We start from the raw sequence: 24,704 nt of genomic DNA on the forward strand, positions 1-24,704 counted from the left end.
GAGCGAGCCACGTGAATCAGCAGGGGGTGGAAATAAGAGACTCTGAAAGCAGCCTCTGGGGTGGCTGCACCAGCAGAGAATGAGGTTGCCTGGAGCCTAGGGTTAACTGAGGATAAGCAGCCATGAGCAAGGCTTCTTTTTTGTTTGCACAAGCCCTGCAGGCTCAAAGCCTCTGAAAGATAAGACCCTACGGGCAAGTGAAACTTGGGAAAAACCTAGCAAGCCAGAGGCATGAAACCAGCAAAAAAGCTAAGTGGCAGTTTATTTGTTTAACTGTTTGTTTCTTTTGCATCTCTTACAAGCCCAGGGTGGTGGTTTTGCTATCTACTAACTTGGCTGCAGCAGAAGCCAGGACCCTGAACAGTGCGTCTCTTTTGCTAAGGCCAGCGATAAAAGGGTGCCTGATCAAACATGCCTAGCTCTGCTCTGCCCAGAAGGTACCCATAACAGTGTACAAGTAATAACTGATGTAACTGACTGCATTAGAATGTAGCTTTGCTATAATGAATTTGTATGTGTTAAGTGTCCTAACTAAGTCATAAAAGTAAAGGAACTTTGTTCGTGAAAATCATAAGCCAAGAAGAAAAGGAAACCCAACAGTAGCAAAGAGCATTATGCTTCCAAGGGGGTGACGGAAAGAGATAAGAAGTCCTCCCTTCCAAAACTGTAATTTTCACAAAGGCATTAGTCCCAGCTAATTAACCCCTCCCAGTTTATAGGAAAATGGCTTCAGTCCAGTTCCAAAAGTTTTAGTGAAACAAAGACATTTGAATAAATTAGCAAAGAATGGTTATAAATCTTGAGTGTAGACAAGGGAAAATTGGAGAACTCAACAAATTCAAGACAACCTGATGTGCATCGTGCCATCCTCCTTAGCATTCGAATGATGGGGGGGTTTTGGGGGGGAGTTGAGCCCCCCCATAAGAGACTAAGCAGTTCAAGCAGCAGCAGTAGCTCCTTCCGGCTGCCACTGCCTCAGACTCCCCAAAAGTCAGAATGTCATTCAAACTCTGAGCCTCCTCCTTCCTGAATCTCCCCCAGCTAATATAGGTGCAAATCTGTATCACATCCCTCAAGTAGTTAGATAAGGTATTGGAATAAGTGCTTAACCTTGTGCTTTAGGGTGTAAACAAAAAAGATCAAGCTGTAAAGATGTCTCTTGCTTCTTTTCTGACTGGTGTAGCAGTAATACCCTACCAGCCAAGAATGGAGGAAGATTAGAAAGGATAATAATTAAGGGAGGTGTGCCAGTTTCTTAACTTTGTGTCTCAGAAGGGTAATCAAATCACTAAAGACTCTGTAGCTGTATGTTTAAGTTTGCAAAAGGATTCATGGTCATAGATGAACTGTAATTTTCTCTCTCAACAGGCCAAATATTCACAACTTTGTGGTAACCCAATGAGCTTGTAAGGTCCCTTCCAGCCCCTAACATCTATGAAACCCTATTTCTTACCTAACTTCCCCAGGAAGAACTTCTCTTGTGTTGTCCTGGAGGATAACAAGGCTTTCTACATGGATTATGAGCAGATAGCTAAGAGAATAATCAAACCACTAACATCTTGTGCTTTTGAGAAGGAAACTACTAACTGGAATCTGAGAGGATTATTCAACCCCATTTCTCTTTGTGACTTTGATGTAGGCTGGACCAGCTGCTGTACCCACTGTGCTGTTTTTAAAAAAGGAAGGGGGAAGAGCAGAGGCTTTGGGGCTTAGGTATGGGCATGAATTCCCTTAATTTTCACCCCACAGCCTTCCCACGCCCTAGGGTAAGGTTGCATTGTGCCCCCATGAGGCTTAGTGCCCAGAGATGATATTTTCATACAGGACCAAGCAGCCAGTCAGAACACGGCTCTGGACAGCCCACATGTACCAGATGTCAAACGTCCCCTTGGTTTCATGTTGACTGAGACTAGATTACACATTTCCTTCCATCCTCCATTTAAAGCAAAAGGGGCATGAGTAAACCGTTTTATCTACATATGCTAGCTTGGCCAAGGATGTGTCATAGAGATGTGTAAAATACCCTGCCTGTGCCTGCTTATGAGCCTGAGCAAGTGGTCAAATAATCACTTCTGACTTGGTTTTTTTAATAGCATCTGAAATAGATAAGTTTCCTTTAATTTGCCCATTATTCTTACTTGCTAGAAAGTAGAAACATAACACCACTAAAGAATAAATGTCGTATTAAAGATATGCTGCTGTGTACATGTCAGATTCAGACTTTGACAGGTACGGAGGAGCCCAGTCACTCTAAGAAAGGTCATGTCTATGCAGGGTTGATTTGTGCCCCAGCAAGCCCCACTTTGCAGTGCATCTTATATTAGGGTTTTCCCCTTGCATAACTGCAATACAGTTAACACCTTCCTGCCCATCTCCCTGGTCTGAATAAATCCTCAAGCCCTCTAGCTAGTCAGTGTCAGAAGCCAGAGTCTAGAAGATGGAACAACTGGGAACGCACCCAGAAATGACACACCCATGCAAACAGCAGTTTGAGGTGGTACAATTGATGTGCTGGGACTCTCTCCACTAGAGAACAGCATCAAGGCAGTTTTATCTGTACAGCTGATGTAAATGCTGGCAAAGCCAAAGATGCAGGCTTAACAAGGGAACTGGCCACTCACATAAGAAATCACCTCTGTTCAGAATCAAAGGTGACAGTGGGACCCAGACTGCAGATGTTTCCTTTCCTTCATGTGACATCTTCTCATTCAGATGGACTGTCATGCTAGAACATATCCTTTTCTCTAATTTTTCAGTGAACCATGAAACCCCCTTACCTGAGAATACTCTGCAACTTGACATCAGTAGTTCAAGACCAGGTTCCTTCTTAGGCACAGTAGCTCAATCAGAAATCACTAGGTAAAATTCTGGACCCAGTGTCATACAACAGGTCAGAAGAGATTAATACAAAAATCCCTTCTGACCATAAGCTGTATGAATTTATAAATCTCTGCTCTCAGTGTATGACCTTGGGCCACCAATCAATGCCTCTTTTGTGACAACAGTGGGGGTCAACATTTTTTGTCAGGAGTACCACAGATTAGCCCTACACCCTCCCCAAGTGCCACCCTGATTCCTTTCCTCTCTTTGATCTGATGCTCTGCTTTCTACCACCATGCTGATTGTTCCCTTTCTGATCTTCCACATGCCACACAAAGAGGCCACAAGGTGGCCACCCCTATTCTACACCATCTGTAAGATGGGAATCAAAAGACTTCCATACCTTCCAGGGGAGTCCTGAGGCTTTATTTATGTACATATTCATTAATATTTACAAAGGACTTTGGGTAGAGGCGACTGAAAACCCTACCATCATAGTAACTTTGTAAACAGAAACAGCCATAGTGACTGGTGCCAGAAGCTGACTCCACAGCCGTACCTCTGCTTTGGGAAGAAGTGTGGGTTCAACAGCCTTCTAGCAGCAATTATAGATATTTTGTGCTGATGCTAGGGCTTTGACTAATAATCAAACAGGGGCAGAGGTGCTTGCCCCTACTTTTATTTTCCCAAAAAAAACACAGGCTTTGTTGATCATTAACAGCACCAGCCCTATCAGAAGGTCCCAGTGGCGCACAGGAGCTGCCTTCCCCTGTTCCCCACTACTGATCTCAACTCATTACAACCCCAAAAGAGCTTGGAGGGAGATGGCTTTTCCCAGAAAGAAGTTTCTTCTTGGTTTAGCAGGTGTACTGTTGCTCAGCTCAGCATATGCAGGTAAGGCAGCAATGGGGGACACTCAAACACCAGAGCTGTGGGGCAAAGAATGTGGGAGGATTTGCAGAAGCCAGTTCTGGCATTGAATTTAACCAACTTGAGTCTCTTAGGCAACCTGATCCCTTCAGCAATGAGTCTGAAGTCCGTTTAAAGGAATCCCTGCTGCAGCCAAGTCCCATTTCAGTGAGCCCAGCAACTGAAAGTGCTCCCTTTCTTACCCCATATATCAATCCAGAGGTGTAGATGGGTCCGCTGACTTGACTTTACAAATTGTTCATGCCTGCTTGCTCCACAGAGGCAGTGATGGGAAAGACAAGTGACCTTGACCTCCTGCATCAGCAGGTTCTGCCTTGGAAACAGAATATGCTTGATCTGGAAGCACAGAGAAAAAAGATAAATGTGGGATCTAGCCACCTCTTTCCCCTTCCTTCTTCCACCCTCCATCATTCAAAAATTATTCTCTTAGCTAACATTTCACAGACTAACATTCCAGGTCACCTGTTTCTGCTTCTTCAGTGTAACTCCTGCCCCTCCCTCATTCACTTTGCCCACATGTTGATTCTGGACTGCACAGTGCTGTCAGAATTTGCCCTATCTAATTTGGCTTGTCCACTCAGTACCATTGATCAGGTGCACTCTTTCGGACTGGAATTAAATGGGACCCCAGGACACACTTCACCTCTCTCCATCCCCAGAGGCTGAATAAGGTCTAAACAGACATTAGGGAAAGGGACACATCCTGTAGTGGGCACCTTGAGTCCTGAGAGATCTGCTTCTCAATTCTGTGCACTCGCTGTTAAACTACATTCCTTCCAGAATGGCTGCGAATGCACCTCAGTGAGTAGGGGACTAGTTAATGAGTTGTATAGGCAGGAAGAGGTTGTTTTCATTATAAACATAGCTTCAGGGTTGTTTCACTTTCTCCAATCTAGAGGTGAAAAGGGATCTGTTTTCAGATTCATCCCTGTTATTCCTGAAAAATAGTTTCATAATTTTCTAGGCTAGAAGATGATTAAATCAACTAATTTGTGCTCCTGTCTGTCACAGGCTATTAGAATGGACCCAGGTACTCTTGGGTTGAGAATAATAATTTGTATTTGCTTGAAGCAGATCTTCCTAAAAAGGTACCCAGTAATGAACTGAAAATGGTGTGCAAGGGAGAATCCACCCCTTTCGTCATCATTTATTCCATAGTTAATCACCCTCTCTGGTAAAACTCTGTACCTTAATTCTAACTCAGATTTGTATAGCCATTACTTTTTGCTATGCCCAACTCTGCTAAAACAAAAGAACGTCTGGGTGCTCTCAGCATTTCTTCCCTGTGAATGTGCTCAGACCTTCTAGTGAGGTTATTTCATCAGCAGTGATACTGTGTTTGTTTCCAGACTCATTAAAACGTGGCATAGGACAAAACTGGTCAGGATAGAATAGATAGAATTGGTCAGGATTCCCACAGATGACTTTTTGAGATCTGTCAGCTACCTGGTTCCTTATCCATTTAATCTGTGTTTTATTGCTATTGTATAGGGCTGGTATGTGACAGCTGTGTTGCAAAAAATTGCGGTCCGTTTCTTGGAGGCCACTAAAATCACAGACACACACTCATTAGATGGCACAAAAGGTGTATTTGCAAATAGGGTCAGAGCAGATTCAAAGACTCAGATTACTCTGAATCCCCCAAGGAATTTTTGCAGGCTGTATTTATCTTTTTCCTCCTGGGCATGTGTGCAGAAACAGGAACCCTTACAGCTCATTTCCGTTTCATACAAACATATATGTGGTTACATCACTACATCCATCGCATGTACATTATAATTAACTACTTAAGTATGCAGGGCGGAGAAGTAAATATGCATCAGCTAATCAAGCATGCTCAGAAAGTACTATAGGTCACCAAGAGTTTAAACCCCCCCCCTTTCAAGGACACAGTCAGTTGAATTCCAGCTTCTGTAATCTGCATGAGAGAGGCTGGGGGAGAGTCTGCGATTTAAGAAAAACTGTGGCAAGGCTGGCCAAGGAAAAAAGTCCTTGGCAGTGTTTCTTGCTTATCAGGTGCGAGATGCAAGCTGTGCATTTCTAACAATACTCCATTTCTAACAGCTGGATACAAAAAAAAACCCCCACAGTATTTTCCATAAAACCATGTTGACTTGTATGATATTGTTGTACTTTTAATAGTAACAGTTGCCTTCATTTCCCACTGAACCAAGGTGGGCTTCTATTTCAAGTTGCTTTCTGTCTGGGTTTTGAGGAATCTGAAAGAGCTCCCACTTTACATTTCCCTCTCTAAACTTTTTCTCCTAATCAGTATCATTTATAATTGTCCTCATCTCTGGGAAACTGGCCCTTTTGATATACCACCCAGTACTGATAAGGTTGAGAGCATTTGAGGAAAGCTCATGTATCTACCAAAAATAAAAGGAGACAGGATGTCTGAATGTGTGAAGCAACCAAGAGACTAAATAAAACTGTGGCTTTTCTAAAGCAGATAAAGCCAAGCCACTTCTATGGCTGTCAGGTCTGGCCTTGCCTTCTCTGCTGCTCCTACCACTGTTGGCACAGTAAGCCAATGTAACTTTCCTCCAGGGAAAAGAAGGGAGGAAGGCTACCAGCACAACCAGGCAGTGCCTTCTCTAAACCTCCCCCTCCATCCCCATCCCTCCCCCTCTTCCTCTGCTCCTTTTCACTGGGTGCACACAGGCTGGACAGTTTGTGGGGGTAGGGGTTCTCTTTCTCTCTCTCTCTCTCTCTCTCCCCCTTTCTAGGGAATGAAACCAGTATCTCAAGACTGCCCTGCTCTGACTTCCAGACTGCCAGCTTCCTCCGGGGCATGAACCTCAAGATCCAATTCCTTCTTTTCTCCTCCTTAAACCCCAGCTGTGGGCAGCTGATTTCTGTTAGTGATGACAGGAACTCCAGCTTCAACACTAGCCTGGACACCAAGATATTAATCCATGGCTTCAGGTGAGAACACATAAAGAAGGCACTCTGGGTTCAGGCTATTTCAGCCACTGGTCCCTCTTTCCCCTGTTATACCTCAGCGGTTTGAGCAGACATGGTGCTCCTCGGGCTGCTTGTCTTAAGAAAGGAGATAGTTTCCATTTTTTGTATCAGTAGAGCTGGGCCATGTCCGTTTGAGCATTTAACGTTCAGTAAAAAAGGTGGTCAGCTTTTCTAATTCCAGCCAAGCAGGGGGGAACTATCAATAAACATGTTACTTACCTTCCTTCCTCCCCCATTATGTTAGCAGAAAAGTAGATCTGGGCAAAATTCTTCAAATTTCAATTAGCATTTTAAATGTTCTATCTGTTAAAGTGAAATTGAAGAACAGTTTTAAAAATGTAATCTTCTCTCTGGTTTTGGACAAGCTGTACTCATGAAGAACCCTTGCTTTTGGAAGATTCTCCTTACTATCTCAATTCTGGCCTTTCAGCCCCTGGGATGAGTTAACTTACCAGAAATCCTACCAAGCCCACCTTTCTTATTTCTGTCCTAGAGACACATGGGCATGAACCATGGCTTTTATATTACAGTCACTTGACAGTAATATCATCCATCCTGTCAGTCTGCTTAAAAAAAAAAAAAAAAAGTTTAGCTTTAAATATTACTGTGAGATACAGTAGAGGGTCAATTATCCACACTGAGCCCAAAACACGTTCATAAAGTCTAATAATTCAGCTAATAAAACATATATTACATAAACATTTATTTCTGTAGTTCCATATTTATGTAGATGGATCAACTGATCAATCAATCATAGAAAATATGGATTATTTCAATTGTTTTCCTCATTCGCTAAAGTAATTCTTTTTCTTTTAGTCACCATGTCGGTCATATCTCACATACTTTGCAGGCTGGCAGCATGTTCTACATTCAGATAACTGTACAGTTTCATAATTAGTGTCTAAATAAGTGACTCAGGTCATGTACTTATTGTACTCAGGTCATGACACATTATAACATAACATAAATTACAGGTATGGGCCAATATATTGTCATTTTACAAAAGAGGAGAAATTGCAACACAGAGGTTAAGTCATTTGCTTCATGGCAAACAAAACAGTTTCCTATGTGGCAGGAAATTTCTCTCTGTGCCTAGCTAGTGATCAGCACAAGCACCGCAGCATTTCATAGATTTCATAGACATTAGGGCTGGAAGGGACCTTGAAAGATCATCAGGTCCAGGCCCCTGCCCAAGGGGCAGGAAGTCAGCTAGGGTCAAAGGATCCCAGCAAGGTAAGCATCCAAATGTTTCTTAAAAGTGTCTGGAGTAGGTGCTTGCACTACCTTTGTTCCAGGCCTTGGGGGCTCAGAAAACCTCTGAGGTCGGCTCTAACAGCAGCTACTATTCTGGGTCACGTCATTTTCTAGTTTCTGTTTGAATAGTAGGTGTTGGAGTTTCTAATGAAACTGCTGTGAAATAAAGCTGGGGGGAATGTCTTGACAGGAAACAAAACTTTCATCAAAGCTGTTTAGCTGGGGGAATTTGAGGCACCCCACCAAGGAGAGCCCTATTATGGAAGGTGGCTAACACGGTTATTTCTGATGGCTTACCAGAGCTTTGGGTACAAAGCCCTCCTGGATCAATGGGTTTATCAGCGCCTTACACCGCGCAGCCCGAGTGAACGTGATCGCAGTGGACTGGGTCTATGGAGCAACCACAGCTTACCCCACTGCCGTGGAAAATGTCACCAAGCTGGCCCTGGAGATCTTTCATTTGATTAAAAAATTGCTGGTAGGTGTAAATGTTAGAGGGCATGGCAAGGGGCAGAAGCCAAACTAACACACAGTAGTCCGGACAGCCATTTCTATCCTAACCTCCTCAGGAAACAGTCAGTTGGACACTCTCTTTTTTTAAAGCACTAAGCTCACTACAGATTCTCTTTCTCAGCCCAGCCCCAGAGATGCTGTCATCTTCCTCACGTTCCTGAGTTGTTTTTTTTTTTAAATAATAAGATAACATCTGCTGTTTCAGCCCATCATTACATGAGGTCAAGCCACTAAGGAGCCTGTCTTTACTCACACAACTCCATTCCCTTGCCTATTCTACACTATAGTGACGTCCTATGGTGCACTGCATAGCACTGTTTTACTACGTTGCACCATACCATGCATACGGCAAAGCAATGCACTAAGCAGTGAAGTACCCTCACTTATTACAAGCACAAGACTTTATTCTCCAGGGTTTTCCTCTTGTTCCCTCACCTTCACGTGTGAAGAACAGCTGTAAGACACCTACCAAGCCCAAACGGACAGGACTTTGTATCCTATTGTGTTCTTCCTATCTTGTTCTGTATTGCCACAATGGGATGCACCATATTTGTGGCAGCCCATTGTATTTCACTGGGTCATATAGTATTGTGCTTCATACTGGCCCTTAGTCAGCAAACGCAAACTCATGCTTTTGTCCTATTAAAGATATGGCAATCTAATCTAGGAAGATGAAACCAATAAAACCGTGAGGATCGTATCAGCCTGGGTCCTAAAAGACAATAAAACAAAGAGAAATACCTTACCTTTTCCATTCCTATGGATGGGGCTTCCACATGGTGGGGGCATGCAGCCCACCTGGGAGACTTTGAGGGAGGTGCTCCTGTTTAAAGGCATCTGGGAGGTGAGAACATCAGACCTGGTCATGAACCGAGGGGTCGGGGAAGGAAGGAGGAAGGCTGGCAGCTATCATGCAGAATATTTGTGTCCGCTCTGAAAGCACTAAACCATGGAGAATCACTGTGAACTTTTTGGTTACCCACTCTCTTCCCTGACATAGGCAGCACAACCTGGAGACAGTGCACTGGAGTGGGAGCTAGGAGACCCAGTTTTTCTTGGCTTTCCCCTTGACTTGTACTAATTATATTGCCATCCATTCTCAGGCCCTCGGAGCATCAGAGACATCAATCCACCTGATTGGGGTGAGCCTTGGAGCACACGTTGGGGGCCTGGTGGGGCAGTTCTATGAAGGACGGCTGGGAAGAATTACAGGTACTGAAATGCTGAGTCCCAGATTCTCCAACATCCCCAAGTGACAGAGAGAGCAAGAGAAGTGTGTGAAAGCTGATGTGAAGGGATTGACAATGGCCCTTGGGCTGAGAATGGGTGTATTAGACAAATCTTAGGCTTCTGGGCTCCTTCTCTGCTATGGAAGAGTTCAGCAATGCCTTTCCTTGGAAAAATGGCAGGATTCTGCTTGCAGGGCTTGCAGGTACAGACCCTGTGACATTCCCACACAGTACCATGCAATAGAATTCATTCCACTTACTGTGAGGGAATCAGTGCAGCCACTGCACTGTGAGTTCCTGAAAATCTAGACCCCAGAAGACTCAAAACAGTAGTGCCTGGAAAAAGTTTTGTATTTCCAGAGCAAGGCTGAAGGAGTGTGTGTAAGACTGAAAACACGCAGAGTTGAATTATAAGGATAGTGCTTGGGCATCACTGTAATTGCAACCTGAGCCATCTGAAGGGAGTGCTGGCTCAGCTGGGTAGCTTACCTGGACCTGGGAACCATAAAACCTTACATCTAACAGTTCTTGCTACCCACTTTCTTGCATAAGTTTCCAGTGTACAGAGATCGGAACAGATCCTTCTGATATATCCGTATGCTAAAGTCTTCGAGAGAGAGAGCACAGTATCTGTGACTCACTTCAGGAACCACTGCACTTGCTTTACACTCAGAGGTGCAATGTAGGGAAACAGGCTTACCCTGACAAAGGTCCATGCATATACCCTCTCAGACTATTTTTCTAAAGCACCTGCATTATTTATGAACAGCAGGGTAGTGTTTAGCGTGAGGCTAAATGGAGTTGTGGAGAAGAGCCTTTGGGACTTGCTCTCTCTCCCGTTCCTCATCAGCATTTTGAGATTCAATTCTCCAGCAGAATCTTGGTTTCCCCATTTTTTTGTCCAAGCCCGTGCATGGTAAAATCACTTTCCTGCTGCCCAACAGCTGCATGGGCTCTAGACTTCCTGGCCTTCTCTGTGTCTCTTGCACTCTCCCCTTTCACTTACGCCAGGTCAGTTAGAGGTGTAGGTGCACTTTCCCCCTCCTGCCCTAGGATTTCACAGGTGTACTGGAAGTTGCATATCACTTCCTACTCAAATCTGCAGCTCAAAGTCCCTTGGGCCAATCCCTGGGTTTTGAGGTGCTGAACTGAACTCCTCCAACCCTGAGCAGGTTCCATGACTTTCCTTAAGGAAAAGTGGGCTACAAAGTTTTCCACTGAAACTTTGTTGTTTTTTTTCTTACTACAGCGCTGGATCCTGCAGGACCCAAGTACACAAAAGCCAGCCCTGAAGAGCGCCTGGATCCTGGAGATGCCCTCTTTGTAGAAGCCATTCACACTGACTCAGACAGTAATCTGTTTTCTATGTTTTTCAGCCTGATTACTCCCCCGTGCCCCGCCTTCATTACTGAAAAGTAGTGTGCTCCTCTAGGCCTGATGGTCCTGGGCTCAACTCCCACATCAGACTGTCTCTTCAGTAGATATGTTTCATAGACATTAGGGCTGGAAGGGACCTCGGGAGATCATCGAGTTTCCTGGAAGGTTTACTAAAGCAGATCTAGTCAGGGAGTTTCTGTCCATGCTACAGTGCCTCAGAGCAATAGAATTTCCCCATCATAGGTTTAGACTATGACAATCATTCATCAAGCACTTCTCCTCCCTAGCCTGTGCTGTAAGGCTGCTGTATAGTGCTGCTGGTAGGCACTAGTGAACACCACACACTGATGCCTGTATGTAGTAGACAGGCATTGCTATGTACTCACTTCTATGCCCTTTGGGCACATACTTCAGATCTGCTCCAGTGTAGTCTGCAGGGATGGCTGATAAACTCTGCAAAGTGGGTGTGTGTTAAGATGAAAGGTGCTATAGACTAATAGTGTCTTGTCTTGCCTTTCTGTAGTCCCTTCCATATGAAGAGCACAAAGCTCTTTACAGACATTTATACATTAATCATTCCCATTTCAAATAAGTAGGAGCCCAAGGCTCCAAGATCTAGAAGTATACAGGGTTATTGATTGCAGCAGCAGCAGAATCAGGACTAGAATCTCATCCCTGTTTCTATAGTGCAGGAGGCTAACAAATGACTCTGGGATTTTGGCTCCTTTCAGATTTCGGCATCCGGATTGCTGTAGGCCACATTGACTACTTCATCAACGGAGGCAAAGACCAGCCTGGCTGCCCCCAGTTCTTTGGTAAGAAGGGCTAGTGGCGTGTTGTCAAAGGAAGGGCCACACACTGCTGTTTATCAGCCTGCAAACAGCTCCCACTTGGGAGAGGGGAGGTGGCCACATTTGTAATGATTAATATAAGGCCACAGATATTTGGAAAGGAAAAGCCATCATAGTACAAGTTTCATACCACAAGGCCTTTCTGCCCATGTCTCTCCTTCTCATTCCTAGGTGAAAGCATCTCACACACACTGGAAACAAATGTCATCTTTATGGCATCATAAAAAAATTTATGGAAGCCCAAAGGCCAATCAAACAGACATCCATGTCCCTTGCCACACCACAAATGCCCAAAATGTGTGGTTGCTACATAGGTGGTATGAATTTGTCAGTTATTTTTCTGCAGACATCTATTTGCTTTAAGACAGGGGAGAGTGAGCAGCTTGGAGCGACCCACACTCTCCAGCTGCCCTATACAGGCAGTCCTGGGACTCTAGGGGCCCAATCCTGCATGACCAGGGAATTCCTATTTCCAGAGTTTGCAGGATCAGGCCCCAGAAGGCCTGAGAGTGCCTGCTTGGGTTCCCCTGTTTACAGAAATGCACCCTGAGAATCCCCTGGCAAAGGATTCCCTGATTCTGCATCACACTGCTGTAGCCCAACACAAGGTACACGTCTGCAAACAGGAAAACTCGGGGTTTCCCCATTTGCAGAAATGCATGCCCAGAGAATCTTGACTTGGGGCATGTCTTTACAAATAGGAAGAAAAAAAAACAGGTTACACTTATTGTAGAGGAACGCCCAAAGATTCCCCAAGCAGTCCTCTTTTCGTGGGGAAACTGAGGGTTTCCCTGTTTGCAGAGGTATGCCTTGAGTGTTGTCTCACAGGATTGGGCCCCAGCTGTGCAGGACAACAGGTAACATCTGTTTCATTCAATGAAGTAGATCAGCTGCACCAGGCCTGCAAGTAGAAATTTGTACCAGTAGAGTAAGATCAGGAAAGACCAGGATTGTTTGTGGCCTTTCTATGCTGACAGAAGCTGTTATGTAGTCAGAGCTGGTTTTGCTAGCTTATTTCATTCAGAGGAAGAGCTTCTAAGCTTTGCAAACAAAATAACTTTTTTCCTGGTATAAACTGTATCTGCAGGAGGATGGTTTATTGGTATATAGCAGTAAACTTCCTTCTAACTTGAACTAAGCTAGTATTTATAGAATGTAAGGGGCTCTGCATCTATTTGTCTTAAAGTCCTTGGGTACATATCAGTAGGCTGTTCCACTGCACTGCACTGCACTGCACTGCACTATACTTCATTGCACTGCAGGCTGCAAATAAAATTTGCCAAAGCGCCTAAGTGACTTTACTTTCAGTGGGACTTAGGCTTCTAAACCACCTGGGCACCCTTGAAGGTTTTAGCTGATGGGCTCTTGCAGACAAAAGATTGTGCTTCTTAACCTGTGGCCTGAATATTACTGTCAGATTCCTCAGAAATGTGTAGAGAGACTAGGTTTTTGTCATTGTGCTTTATATTTCAGGCTACAAATACCTGATCTGTGATCACATGAGGGCAGTTCATCTCTACATCAGTGCCTTGGAGGACTCCTGTCCTTTGATGGCATTCCCCTGTTCCAGTCACGAAGATTTTCTGAATGCAGAGTGCCTGGATTGTTCAGATCCCTTCCAGCTCTCCTGTCCCAGAATAGGTAAGGTGCCAACTAGGGACCTGCACTGGCAGAGGGAGAATAGAAGCCTGCAGGTTCTCAGTGGCTTTGGGGTGTGCAAGTCTACGAAAGACCCTGGAGATCCCTGCCAAACCTATGATTCCATGGCACTTCCCATCAGAGCTAAAATGCTTCAGATCAGCAGTATTGACTGCCCCTGTCTGTCATCACCAAAGTTTGGAAAAAGTCAGATCTGAGGCAGACCCTTCCTCTTGCCCTGGGCTGAATCAGATCCTCACTCCAAACTCCCCTAACCCTGGAAAAGGATTAGAAATGGGGATCTACATCTGGATACAAATGTTGTGGCTGGTAGCCAATTCTAGTATCTATCTTGGTGTTCTAGCCAGCCACCCATGGCAGTAGTTAACTTAGGTTCCTCCTGGAGTCTCAAGGTTGTCATCAGTCACTTACAGGCATACCTTGTTTTATTGCGCTTCGCAGATATTGCGTTTTTTACAAATTGAAGGTTTGTGGCAACCCTGCGTCGAGCAAGTCTATCAGCGCCATTTTTCCAACAGCATTTGCTCACTTCGTGTCTCTGTGTCACATTTTGGTAATTCTCACAATATTTCAAACTTTTTCATTGTTATTATATTTGTTATGGTGATCTGTGATCTTTGATGTTACTATTGTAATTGTTTTGGGGCGCCACTAACCGCGCCCATATAAGACAGCGAACTTAATTGATAAATGTTGTGTGTGTTCTGACTGCTCCACCGACCGGCCGTTCCCCCGTCTCTCTCCCTCTCCTCGGGCCTCCCTATTCCCTGAGACACAACAATATTGAAATTAGGCCAATTAATAACCCTACAATGGCCTCTAAGTGTTCAAGTGAAAGGAAGAGTCGCACATCACTCACTTTAAATCAAAAGCTAGAAATGATTAAGCTTAGTGAGGAAGGCATGTCAAAAACCGAGATAGGTCGAAAGCTAGGCCTCTTGTACCAAACAGTTAGCCAAGCTGTGAATGCAAAGGAAAAGTTCTTGAAGGAAATTAAAAGTGCTACTCCAGTGAACACACGAATGATAAGAAAGCAAAACAGCCTTATTACTGATATGGAGAAAGTTTTAGTGGTCTGGATAGAAGATCAAACCAGCCACAACATTCCCTTAAGCCAAAGCCTAATCCAGAGCAAGGCTCTAACTCTCTTCAATTCTATGAAGGCTGAGAGAGGTGAGGAAGCTGCAGAAGAAAAGTTTGAAGCTAGCAGAGGTTGGTTCATGAGGTTTAAGGAAAGAAGCCGTCTCCATAACATAAAAGTGCAAGGTGAAGCAGCAAGTGCTGATGTAGAAGCTGCAGCAAGTTATCCAGAAGATCTAGCTAAGATAATTGATGAAGGTGGCTACACTAAACAACAGATTTTCAAGAAGAGTCAATCGATGCGGCAAATTTCATTGTTGTCTTATTTTAAGAAATTGCCACAGCCACCCCAACCTTCAGCAACCACCACCCTGATCAGTTAGCAGCCATCAACATCGAGGCAAGACCCTCCACCAGCAAAAAGATTACAACTTGCTGAAGGCTCAGATGATGGTTAGCATTTTTTAGCAATAAAGTATTTTTTAATTAAGGTATGTACATTGTTTTTTTAGACATAATGCTATTGCACACTTACTAGACTACAGTATAGTGTAAACATAACTTTTATATGCACTGGGAAACCAAAAAATTCATGTGACTCGCTTTATTGCGATATTCACTTTATTGCGGTGGTCTGGAACTGAACCCACAATATCTCCGAGGTGTGCCTGTACCTGCTGAGCCAATTCCTTTTTGCTGCAGTGACAGAGGCATTGGCAGTGTCCTGCCCTCTTCCTGTGGTACCTTCTAAGTCTTTTCCATAGGGTGCTTTGTGGCTGTGGGGGGCAGGGATGAGAGGGGCCAGAGTGGATATGAGGACCAGTGAGGGCTCAGTCAGATCCCTTGTGTCCCCATCAGCAGTCACTCAGGATATCTTTACATGTGCTCCAGGAGTGGAGGGGACGGGGAGTTTTAATTAGAACGGCTCCGAGTACTGCAATTATAGCACACTGGAGCAGCATCCCCACACATCTACCCGCGGGTTCTTTTTCCTTTTAGCTTGAATTTGTTTCTTCCCATAGGTTTGTTGAAGCAAGCTGGAGTCAGCCTGAGCAAGCTGCCCAAGGAAGTAAAGGTTTACCTGGTGACCAAACCCTCAGCCCCGTTCTGCAGTAAGTAGCAAAGAGGAAACTAGAGTCAGCAGAAAGCCAGCCTGGCTGCACAGACGAGGTGTGGGGAACTCCCATTTAGGAAGACAGGCCCAAAGGGACAGTCACTCTCTGCTTGAAACAAGTAGTCCCATTGAGAGCCACAGGTCCTTCAAAATTGTTGGGGAGAAAGATTAGCTTTAGAGTAGCTTCAAACCCCTCAGTACGCACTGTTGAAAGGGTCCAATATGTTGTGCTCCTCCGAGGGAATGCAGACATCCTTGTGCCTTCAGCAGCCAGGCTCCTCAGTGGATCTCACTGTCCTGGCCCCTCTTTCAGCACCACCGTGTTCCCTCCTTCACCAACATCCTCAGTTGCTGAGGAGCCATGCTGGGTTGCAGGCAGTGGGCAGAGCCAAGATGCCGGCATGTTGCCTGCTGTGGACCCTCACCTGCATCCTTTTACTTACCCACCAACGGAGACAGGAGACGCACCTGAGTAAAATAGAGTGACTGAGACTGGGAACTGGCCTGGAAGGTCTGAGCCATGGTAAACCCATGCTCACAGAAACAGTAGCAAATATCAGGCCTGATTTTCCATGCTTCCAAGAACATTACCCTGGTCTAACTCCACTAGTCCTAATAGAGTTCTACCTGATTTACACCAGCAAGAGAGCATACCGAGGCCAAGTGACAGTGTCTGATACCTTCACTTCCTCCCTGCCCTATTTCTCTGTTTCTGCTTCACTCTTGCTCTTAAAATGACCTGCAGCAGAACAGAATCCAACAAGCAAACAATTACACACCCAGCCAGCTGCCAAGTAGTCTCTTTTTTGTGACAAAGCTCTGCTCAGATTTTCTCCATACAGTGTTTGTGAGGGCTGTTGGTGGGGTTGGGAGACCTTATTTGGTGAAAGGTGAGGGCTTGACCCAGAATCAGCATCTTCTGCCTCACTCTGGCACACACTGTCTGTTTCTCAGTGTATTACAGCTTGGTGCAGTTTCACCTGTCACAGAAAAGGAACTCGGTCACCAACCTCGAGATCACTTTCCGCAGCGGTGACTCCACAGACTCCACAAAGATCTCCATGTGAGTGACCTCCAGCCTCTCCCTGCCTGGCGTGAGATTGTTTCAAATCAGGCACATGCCCAATGCTAGCACAAATGGCCCAGTGCAATCTCCATCAGGTGACCTGGAAATGTGACAAATCTCTCTGCTGCCCTGGACAGGTGCATGCACCAAATGCCCACCTTTAACAAGGTCTGGCCAGACTAACCCAGCCTCCCAGACATTTGGCCATGGGACAGGATTAGAAATGACTGGAAAAGCTAGAAGCGGCAAGAAAGGAGTTTACTGACATATCGTTACATGCAGCAAAAAACCCAGGATACAACCAAAGGAGGAAATGCACTGTGGCTGGGGACCAAAACCAGATGTGGGGATAATCAGCTCTGTCTGGTCAGCTCCCATCCTCCAAACTGTATTTGCCTTAAAAGGGCCAGGTTCCCTCTCACCCTCCATCTCCCTTTGACTCAGCTCCTCTGCTGGGGGTGGATTTCCCCACCACAGAGGAGTTCCCAGCAGGCTGGGAGCCAGCCTCTCCAACTTATACATTTGCCTTTTCTCAGTCACTGGCATGGCAGGCAAGAAGCTGCAGGGAAGAGGCGAGACCAGAGTGTGCAGCATTCTGCCTGTACCCAGTGGGTGCACATCCATTTGGAGCCACTGCCAGCTGGCACAGGTCAGAGTAGCACAAGCACTGGTGCCCAGATGGCTCATTTCTGCCAAGCTGAGCTGAAATGTGGTGCAGCAAAAAACCTCAAACAAACAAACAACCCCCCCCTCAACCCTCATACAAAAAAACCCCCTCTTTGAATTGTGCTGCTTCCAGAAAAGAAAAGGTGAGATAGAGGGAGGAGGGTTTCCCCCAGGGGATCTCCAGGCTACAGCTGTACATCTGTGAAGATTATGAGCCTAGGCTCCAGACTTAAAGAGTTTACATAAGTCCAGGTGGATGGCCAGGCCCTTTAGAGCTTGGACTGACCTACATCATATCTGTGAAACTGAAGCCCATGAATATTTATTGCTAGACAGATAATTCCTTAATCATCATCTCCAGGCTCAGCAGCTCAGTAATTTGACAAGCATCCACCAGATGGAGCAGGATCTCAGGAAGGAAAAGGACACAGAGCCAGAAATAAACAAAGTTAAGGCCTCTTCTGCCTCTCTCCTCCAAAAGTTACAGGTATTGCACAATTAGCTGGTTAATTGGGAAATGAACTAAAACCAGCTGCGTGTGCAAAGTACCTGTAACACCATAAAAAGCACCAGCCAGCTGTAAAGTTAGACCTAAAAAATATATACTAACTTCATAGCTGGTTGGTATCCAACTTCAGTTTGTACCTGTAGCAGGGTCTCCCCTGCAGCTGCAGCTGGGAGCTTCGTCAACTGACATGACTTCCAGCTGCTGGGATGCATTGTGCCTAGCTGTTTTGGGAGTCTTGCAGACCCAGAGTCCAGAAGCTGAAGATTTTTGTTCCTGGCAGCATACCTTCCAGTGCTAGGACTCAGCTGGGTCCCAGCAGCTGTGGGGTACAGCTGCAATCTCCCAGACCCAGAGGTGCATGGAGCCTCCTGGGGCTGGGAGATCACAGCTGCTGCATTCTCCCAGTTCCAGGGGCTTTACGCACCTCCAAGACTGGAAGACTGAAGCAGCCATGATCTCTCAGTCCCAGCATTTTCAAGCACACCAGGGGCTGGGAGATCACCGCTGCATCTTCCAACCACGGAGGTGTGTGGTGTGCTGCCTCAGCTGGGAGCCCTTCAGTTGAGGGGTCCCAGCCAGGAGAGCTTGCTTCTTGTCAGTGCAGGGGGAGCCCAGGATCAGGCTCCCCTACACTGGCAATAGGGCATGATGGGATCTAATGAGTGATCCCACACTCACACCTTCTGCCATGCACCTGTGACATGACAGGAGGTGTGACTGTGTAGATCTTGCATTAGATCCCGTTGCACCTTTACCTGCACATGTAGAGGAGCCCCAAGTTCTAAAAGGAAACATTTTAGCACTTAACCATAGGGCACAGAGCTCCAGTAGCATCAATGTAACCCCACACATAGGAGCGCTCATTCCCATAGAGGAGCAGCTTTATCTGTTTCCCTTCAAGCCCTATAAAAGGTGCTTTCAATTCATACTGAGAAGTTTATTACCAATATGTCAGTTTAATTCCATACATGAAGGAAGAAGCTTTTCTCATTTAGGCTAAGGCCTACCTATGCTTCCCACATAGTCTGGCCTAGAGTCTTACATGTTCCCACCTGGGAACTTAAACACAGGCCTTTCTATCCCCATTAGGCATTTAATCAAGGAACCCAGGTTGCAGATGCTCCAAGCACATGACCATTCCCAGGGGCATCAGTAGAATTTGAAGGTGTTCACTTTAGAAAATTTTCTTAGGCTCCTAAATGTGGACCAAGAGCTCCTAGTGCCCCAAAATGTCCCCAGATGGGGTAAGGCCTGCAAGATGTTTTCAAACAGATCCCCCTTTAAGGCCAACTGGAGCTGCACATGTACGGAGCATGAGGAATCTGGTCCTTTGTTGTTTGCTAGAGTAAAATCATTTAGTTCTCTTAGGAACATAATCATTTACCCCACTCACCAATTCTGTGATCCAGTAGGGGGTGGGGTACATCCTACCTGTAGGCTTTGTTCTGTAGGAAAAGAGATCTCTCTTGTTTCACAGTTCCTTGCTATTCATAGACTGCCAGGGTTAGAAAGGACTGCCAAGGTATTTAGTTTGACCCCAGACATGCACAGATTGCACAATTCCTCTTTTCTATTTATGGTACTTTTATCTTTGGCAGCTCCAAACCAGACACAGCAGGCCCAATTCACTCCACCATCCCATGAAACTCCACTGGCATCAGGGGAATTCCTTCTAGGGATGTACTAGGAACACTGTTTTCTAACCCCCAGGGGGGCTGATCACCAGGCATGCCAGTCTCACTGCCCCATCTCTGACAGAAACCAGGGCCCAATATTTAAAAGGGTGCAACATCTCTCACTTTATACATTTCCAAATGCTCCAGGTCACACAAGCTGCATGAAAGTGCTGGGAAAGCTGCTTTAACTGTGTGGAATAGGCATGTTCACATCCCCCTGACTCTGCAGAGGATAGGGATATAACATGGAAGCCCTTGCTACATGTTACATATACTACTCAATTAACTGGGTAACCATGCAATAAATTTAGACCAGCCACATGTGCAAAGTAAGACCAGCCACAAGTGTGAAGTAATTATCACTTGATACAAATGACTATTCAGCTATAAAAAAGAGCCAACCAGCTATAAAGTTAGCTCTTGTAAATGTGAAACAACTCTATAGCTGGTTTCTATCCAGCTTTAACAGGAATGTGTAGCAGGGCCTGGAGAGACAACCTGAAGGAAGGAGAGGTTTACCAGGACAGAGCCTCCCTTCTCTACTGCAGGATTTAATCCTATAAAAGGATCTTCTGACTTTTATCAGGTTTTATCAGGATTCCTACTAACAGTGCTGCCACCTGCTGTGACTCAATGGACATCTGTATCCTCTCTCCCCATTGCCCTTCTGTACACCAAGTTTACCTACACTTCAGTCCCCTGTTCTCATGGGCATCCTTCACCCTTCTTTGCAGACCCAAGCAAAAGCAGATGGGCCGGGGGCTGCTGGTTCATACAGTCCCAGCATGCCAGATGGAGAGTGTAGTGCTGACGTACCTCCCTAGGAACCGGTTCTGGAGAAAGGATGAGATCTCCATCACAGGCAAATTCTGCACAGTTCCGCTGCCAGTTGAGAACGGGTAAGGCACAGGCACACCCCTCAGGCCCACTCCAGAAAAAGAGCCTTGCTGGCTGGTCTTGTGCTGTGATCTTTCACCCTTTGAGAATGCGCTGCTCCTCTGGGAAATCTGAAGCTCCCCAGGAGCTTGATGCATGTGTTAAAGCCTGCCTCTGTATCTTCCCTGATTGTTGCTGGGTATGACATGCACCAGCAATGGAGGAGGAACTGGGGAAGGGCTGACATCCCACATAGGCTCCTGTGCCTACCTCAGTATAAGAATATGGAAGTGACTTATAATGAATGTAGCCCATGATCTGAGCTAATGAGTCATTGCTTCTTGAATGGGTAAAAGTCTCTGGAAATCTCTGTCCTAGACCAAATTATTTTCTACCCCTCACTTCCTTCACACTCATCTCATCATTGGAAGGGAAAAGATCTCAAGTCAGATCTATTGCAGAGGGCCTTATTAATGCTGTCCAAGACCGTGGGCAAATGGCATCTGCACCAGCTTCTTCTTGGTTTTGTCCTCATTTGTGCTCTCTACCTGATCCTTCCCAGTTTCATCTTCATTTTGAGAGGCTCTGATCACCAGCATCTTTCATGATGGGGCCTTTATGTCTGAGAAGGCAGAAACCCCTCCTGGTCTCTCTGAAATCTATGGCGGTTCCTGGGACATTATGGCCCAGGGTAGCCATCTTGTGAAAAACAGCATTGTCAGTACCAGAGAGCATGAAACTGCTATCGTCCAGCCCAAGTGGCTCACACTGACATATCCCCATAGATGGATTCAGGCGGAGTGCATGGGGGACAGTGTGCTCAGCAACACCCTTCTTCACCTGTGTAGCGCAGTGCTGATGGGCTTGTCATATTGTTCTAAAACTCAGGGCACGAACGCTGCCTTTACTCACCCACCCAAATCTGGTGGCAGTCGAAAAGGGGGCAATAAGCAGTAGCAGGGCTCAGCCCCTGGGTTCCAGAGCCACAGCAAGCCTGCATGCCCTTGTTGTCATGTGGTCTGGCAGCAGCTGCAATAATGAGCCAGGGAGGACAAAGAGCTCACCATTTGTCTGCACATCCCACTGGGAGGTATGGTTGCAGCCACTTTGAATCTGCCTTAGCCACATCACCTGTCTACACTTGGATACCTTCTCAAAGCCAAACCCCAACTTTTCAAGGCACTGGAACACAAGGCCAATTCATTACATCCCAACATGGCAACTCCTGTAAAAACTTTCTACCAAAAAACAGACAGGAGATGCCTCTGGGACATAGAGCTGCCCCTCAGAGGTGCAGCGGCAGGCTGGCAGTCACCCACTGCTCTCCTGGGCAGTTCCCCATGAGACATGAGCAGTTGATAGAAGCAAGCATTCCTCCTCAGCTTTCTACAATTTGCTAAACTTTTTGTACTCCTCTTACAGTGAAAAGATGTTTTGCCTGTCTCAGAACCTGACACTGACAGGAAAAAAAGGCCTTCAGCATGACTTGGCGATCGCCTGTCCGTAGGACAAGACCTGGAGCACACCGAGTGCACCGGCATGGGGAGATGCACTTTGAAACGTATTCTCTTTTTCTGCTTCTGGGTAGTATTTCCTCCAAAAAGGACAGAACTGGATGCAGTCTTCATCTCCTGCCTTGGGGTAGAAGGACTGACCACGCTAAAACAGAATGATGTGCGTACAAAGAAGAGCAAAACTTAAAAAGATTACAGAAGTAGTTTGGGAGTCCAGACTCCTGGATTCTAGTCCCAGCTCTGCAAGCGAGTGTGTGTAGCCTTAACTTAGTCACTTAATCTCAGTTTTCCTTTCTGTAAAATAGGATAGTAACATCTTGCAAAGGGATCACAAGGGTGAAAGGACTGGTTCAATAAAATGCTCTGAGATCTTCACATTAAAGGTTCTAGGTAGGCAGAGTATTATTTTTATCAGCAAAAGCTTAAGGCCCAGAATTGTATGAGCAGGAATCCATGTCATAGTAACACTAACACACATACACACCTACTTCAATCTAGAGACACATAGAATTTGAGACCCTCTTGATTTCATGAGTGGCTCTACCATCCATTTATGAAATTTCCCCTTCACATGACAAGACTCCGTGAGCTTTCCCAACTTCCAAATTAGGCTCTTTTAGGTCAGCTCAAAGTCAGATAAAACACACTGAGGTGATACAGCAATATCCCTCTTTTAAGCTGGTGTCAATCGCTCCACAAGATACACAGCAGTGGAGAATCAGGCTCATCATACACATCATACCTGGAGAGCCATGGCAATACAGAATGGTCTTTCAAGGTCCGAGACTGTAAAAGGATGAAAAGGGCTGTATGGAAGGCCTAATGTGGGGGGACATGGACACAAATGTCTCTCTCCTTGTTCACGCCATCTCACTGATCTTGTGAGCCCTATGAATTTTCTAGGTAAAGAGAGGAAAGTGTTGCTACCTTTTCTACCCCTAAACCCATGCACCTTAGTGCACAGATCCCTAGATTCACTGGATGAAACCAGCAGAAGGGACATGCAGAGAATACTAAGGCTTCCTGAGGCTTGGGGAGGTTTTTTTCACTTGCCACCAAGGAAGGAGCCTGTCAATTCTACTCCAGCCAAAGTGAGTGGCTGCAGACCTATACAAGGCTCTCCTTCCCTCCAGTCCTCACCCTTCCCCAAGCTCTCCATTTTGTCCATTTGCAAAACAGCTGGCTAGCATACTAACTAGGGAGAGGCTACAGGAGTTTCTTTCTACCAAGGACAATTACATTTGGTGCCCCAAATACACATTTTTAAGAGGAAATGCTTTGGAGGGCATCTTGAGAGATACAACAGGCCTCAAAGGTACCAGAAGTCTACCCAAGCATAGAAAGCTACCTCAGAGAGATTTATTGGATTAGGCGAGCCATCCCTATAGATACAGCCCAACTTGTCAAGTCTGGTGGCTCCAAGAGCTGCATAGTTCCCTTGTGCTGATCAGAATCCTTTACACCCTTTCTAAAAGGACACTAACAGCTACCCCAGAGAAGCCTCCTAGCTGTACAGCAAGCAGCAGCAGCAATGAATGACTTCTGTTTGGGGGACCATGCAGCAGGGCTGTGGCAGAGGAAACTACAATGCAGTGGCCCTGCACCAGTGCTGTGGTAGAGGAGCAGCTGTCTGAGCTGCAGGTCCCTTCACAGCAGCTATATGCACCCCTTTTTAAGTGGCCCTGGCTGAGTTTTGCAGGAGCTCAGAATCACCAGGTCACAAGGCCTGCCCCTAGCCAGACCAGAACACCAATATATGAGCCTCTTGTAGAAGCAGCACAGAGCTGTTGGATCTGCCTCTGCATCTTGGTGGTAGGGGGCATTATGCCTGCAGTGTGGCCCCACTGCACCAGCCTAGCTGAAAAAGTCCCACAGTGACTAATGCTGTCATCACTCCACACAAGCCACCAGCAGATGAAAGTGCTGGGAGTGTCTGCAGCACAACTTTAGTCACTACTATAGTTGCAAGGTGCCTTCCACTTCCACAGTGGTTTGAGTTCAAACCCTGCACCTTCTTTGCCTCTTCTTTCTGACCTCACTGATCCTTCTGGGAGGGCTTATCTTGATCAAACCTCCCCTCTGTCTTCATGTGAACCCAGAGTCCATTTCAGGTGAGCAACAAAATCCAGCTCAGGTTCCTTCCACAGAGCTGTATCCACATTCTCACTTCAAAAGGGATATAAATCCATTTTGGGTTCTTCCTCCTTCCAAGGCTGCACCCAGAATCCATTCCAGGAGGGCACAGAAATCGTATCCCAAGTCTTCTCTTCCTTCAAGTTACAAGTGCGTTGGCCAAAAGACCCAAACTTTCCTGAGTATCAGAAATGGCTAGATTGTCATGGCCTGGCTGTGGCTGTCAGAAATGGAAAGAGGCAAGTCCTGGACATGGAATTATAATAAGTCTAAGAGGACTAGCTGCCACAGTATAATATTGAAAGAAACCTGGACACAGCTCCACCCTCCATATGCATGAGGTCTAACACTATTAGATCTCTCCCATTTCCCCACTTCCAGAGACAACACAAACATCTTCTGAAAAAGGGATCTTGCCCTTCAAGCCCACAAACCCCAGTACTTCATCCCTGTCATTAACTGGTACCCTCA

The 24,704-nt window shown here is 45.8% G+C and overlaps 2 protein-coding genes across 6 annotated transcripts in view; one reads left to right on the top strand and one right to left on the bottom strand.

Moving 5' to 3' along the window:
• CD58 (CD58 molecule) overlaps positions 1-9,555 on the bottom strand; it is an 80,226-nt gene extending 70,671 nt beyond the window's left edge. Inside the window, exons 1-3 of one of the 2 annotated variants that reach the window (XM_090056993.1) lie at positions 9,231-9,555; positions 6,937-7,020; positions 3,933-4,086 (exon numbers count right to left, since the gene is read on the bottom strand). In XM_090056993.1, coding sequence (XP_089913119.1) covers positions 3,933-4,050 — 118 coding nt within the window. In that variant the 5' untranslated portion in view covers positions 4,051-4,086; positions 6,937-7,020; positions 9,231-9,555. Of the gene's footprint in view, positions 1-3,932; positions 6,356-6,936; positions 7,021-9,230 lie in introns of those variants that run through there. The other variant, XM_090056983.1, reaches the window with a different exon arrangement.
• On the top strand, positions 1-24,607 carry PLA1A (phospholipase A1 member A). Of its 4 annotated transcripts, none has more exons than XM_090056932.1 (13): positions 1-248; positions 1,640-1,713; positions 3,542-3,714; positions 6,480-6,678; positions 8,272-8,449; positions 9,588-9,696; positions 10,963-11,064; positions 11,822-11,905; positions 13,415-13,582; positions 15,703-15,792; positions 16,749-16,857; positions 20,445-20,609; positions 22,009-24,607. In XM_090056932.1, exons 3-13 carry the CDS (start codon positions 3,645-3,647, stop codon positions 22,091-22,093), a joined length of 1,359 nt encoding a protein of 452 aa, XP_089913058.1. In that variant the 5' UTR covers positions 1-248; positions 1,640-1,713; positions 3,542-3,644; the 3' UTR covers positions 22,094-24,607. The 4 variants fall into 4 exon arrangements, with proteins under 4 accessions (XP_089913058.1, XP_089913067.1, XP_089913048.1 ...); XM_090056941.1 differs by lacking the exon at positions 1-248 and adding an exon at positions 264-437; XM_090056922.1 differs by lacking the exons at positions 1-248; positions 1,640-1,713 and adding an exon at positions 264-437.
• Positions 24,608-24,704: the final 97 nt, after the last annotated feature.

Source organism: Crocodylus siamensis, chromosome 1 (genome assembly GCF_052110815.1).
Source record: "Crocodylus siamensis isolate JL-2025a chromosome 1, ASM5211081v1, whole genome shotgun sequence".
In the NCBI taxonomy this organism is placed as follows: Eukaryota; Metazoa; Chordata; order Crocodylia; family Crocodylidae; genus Crocodylus; species Crocodylus siamensis.

Coding starts and splice junctions, on each gene's coding strand:
- PLA1A (XM_090056922.1), top strand. CDS start 412: ATGCCTAGCTCTGCTCTGCCCAGAAG. Junction 3,715..6,479: donor GCTCAGCTCAGCATATGCAG/GTAAGGCAGCAA, acceptor CCCCCTTTCTAG/GGAATGAAACCAGTATCTCA. Junction 11,906..13,414: donor TGGCTGCCCCCAGTTCTTTG/GTAAGAAGGGCT, acceptor TTTATATTTCAG/GCTACAAATACCTGATCTGT.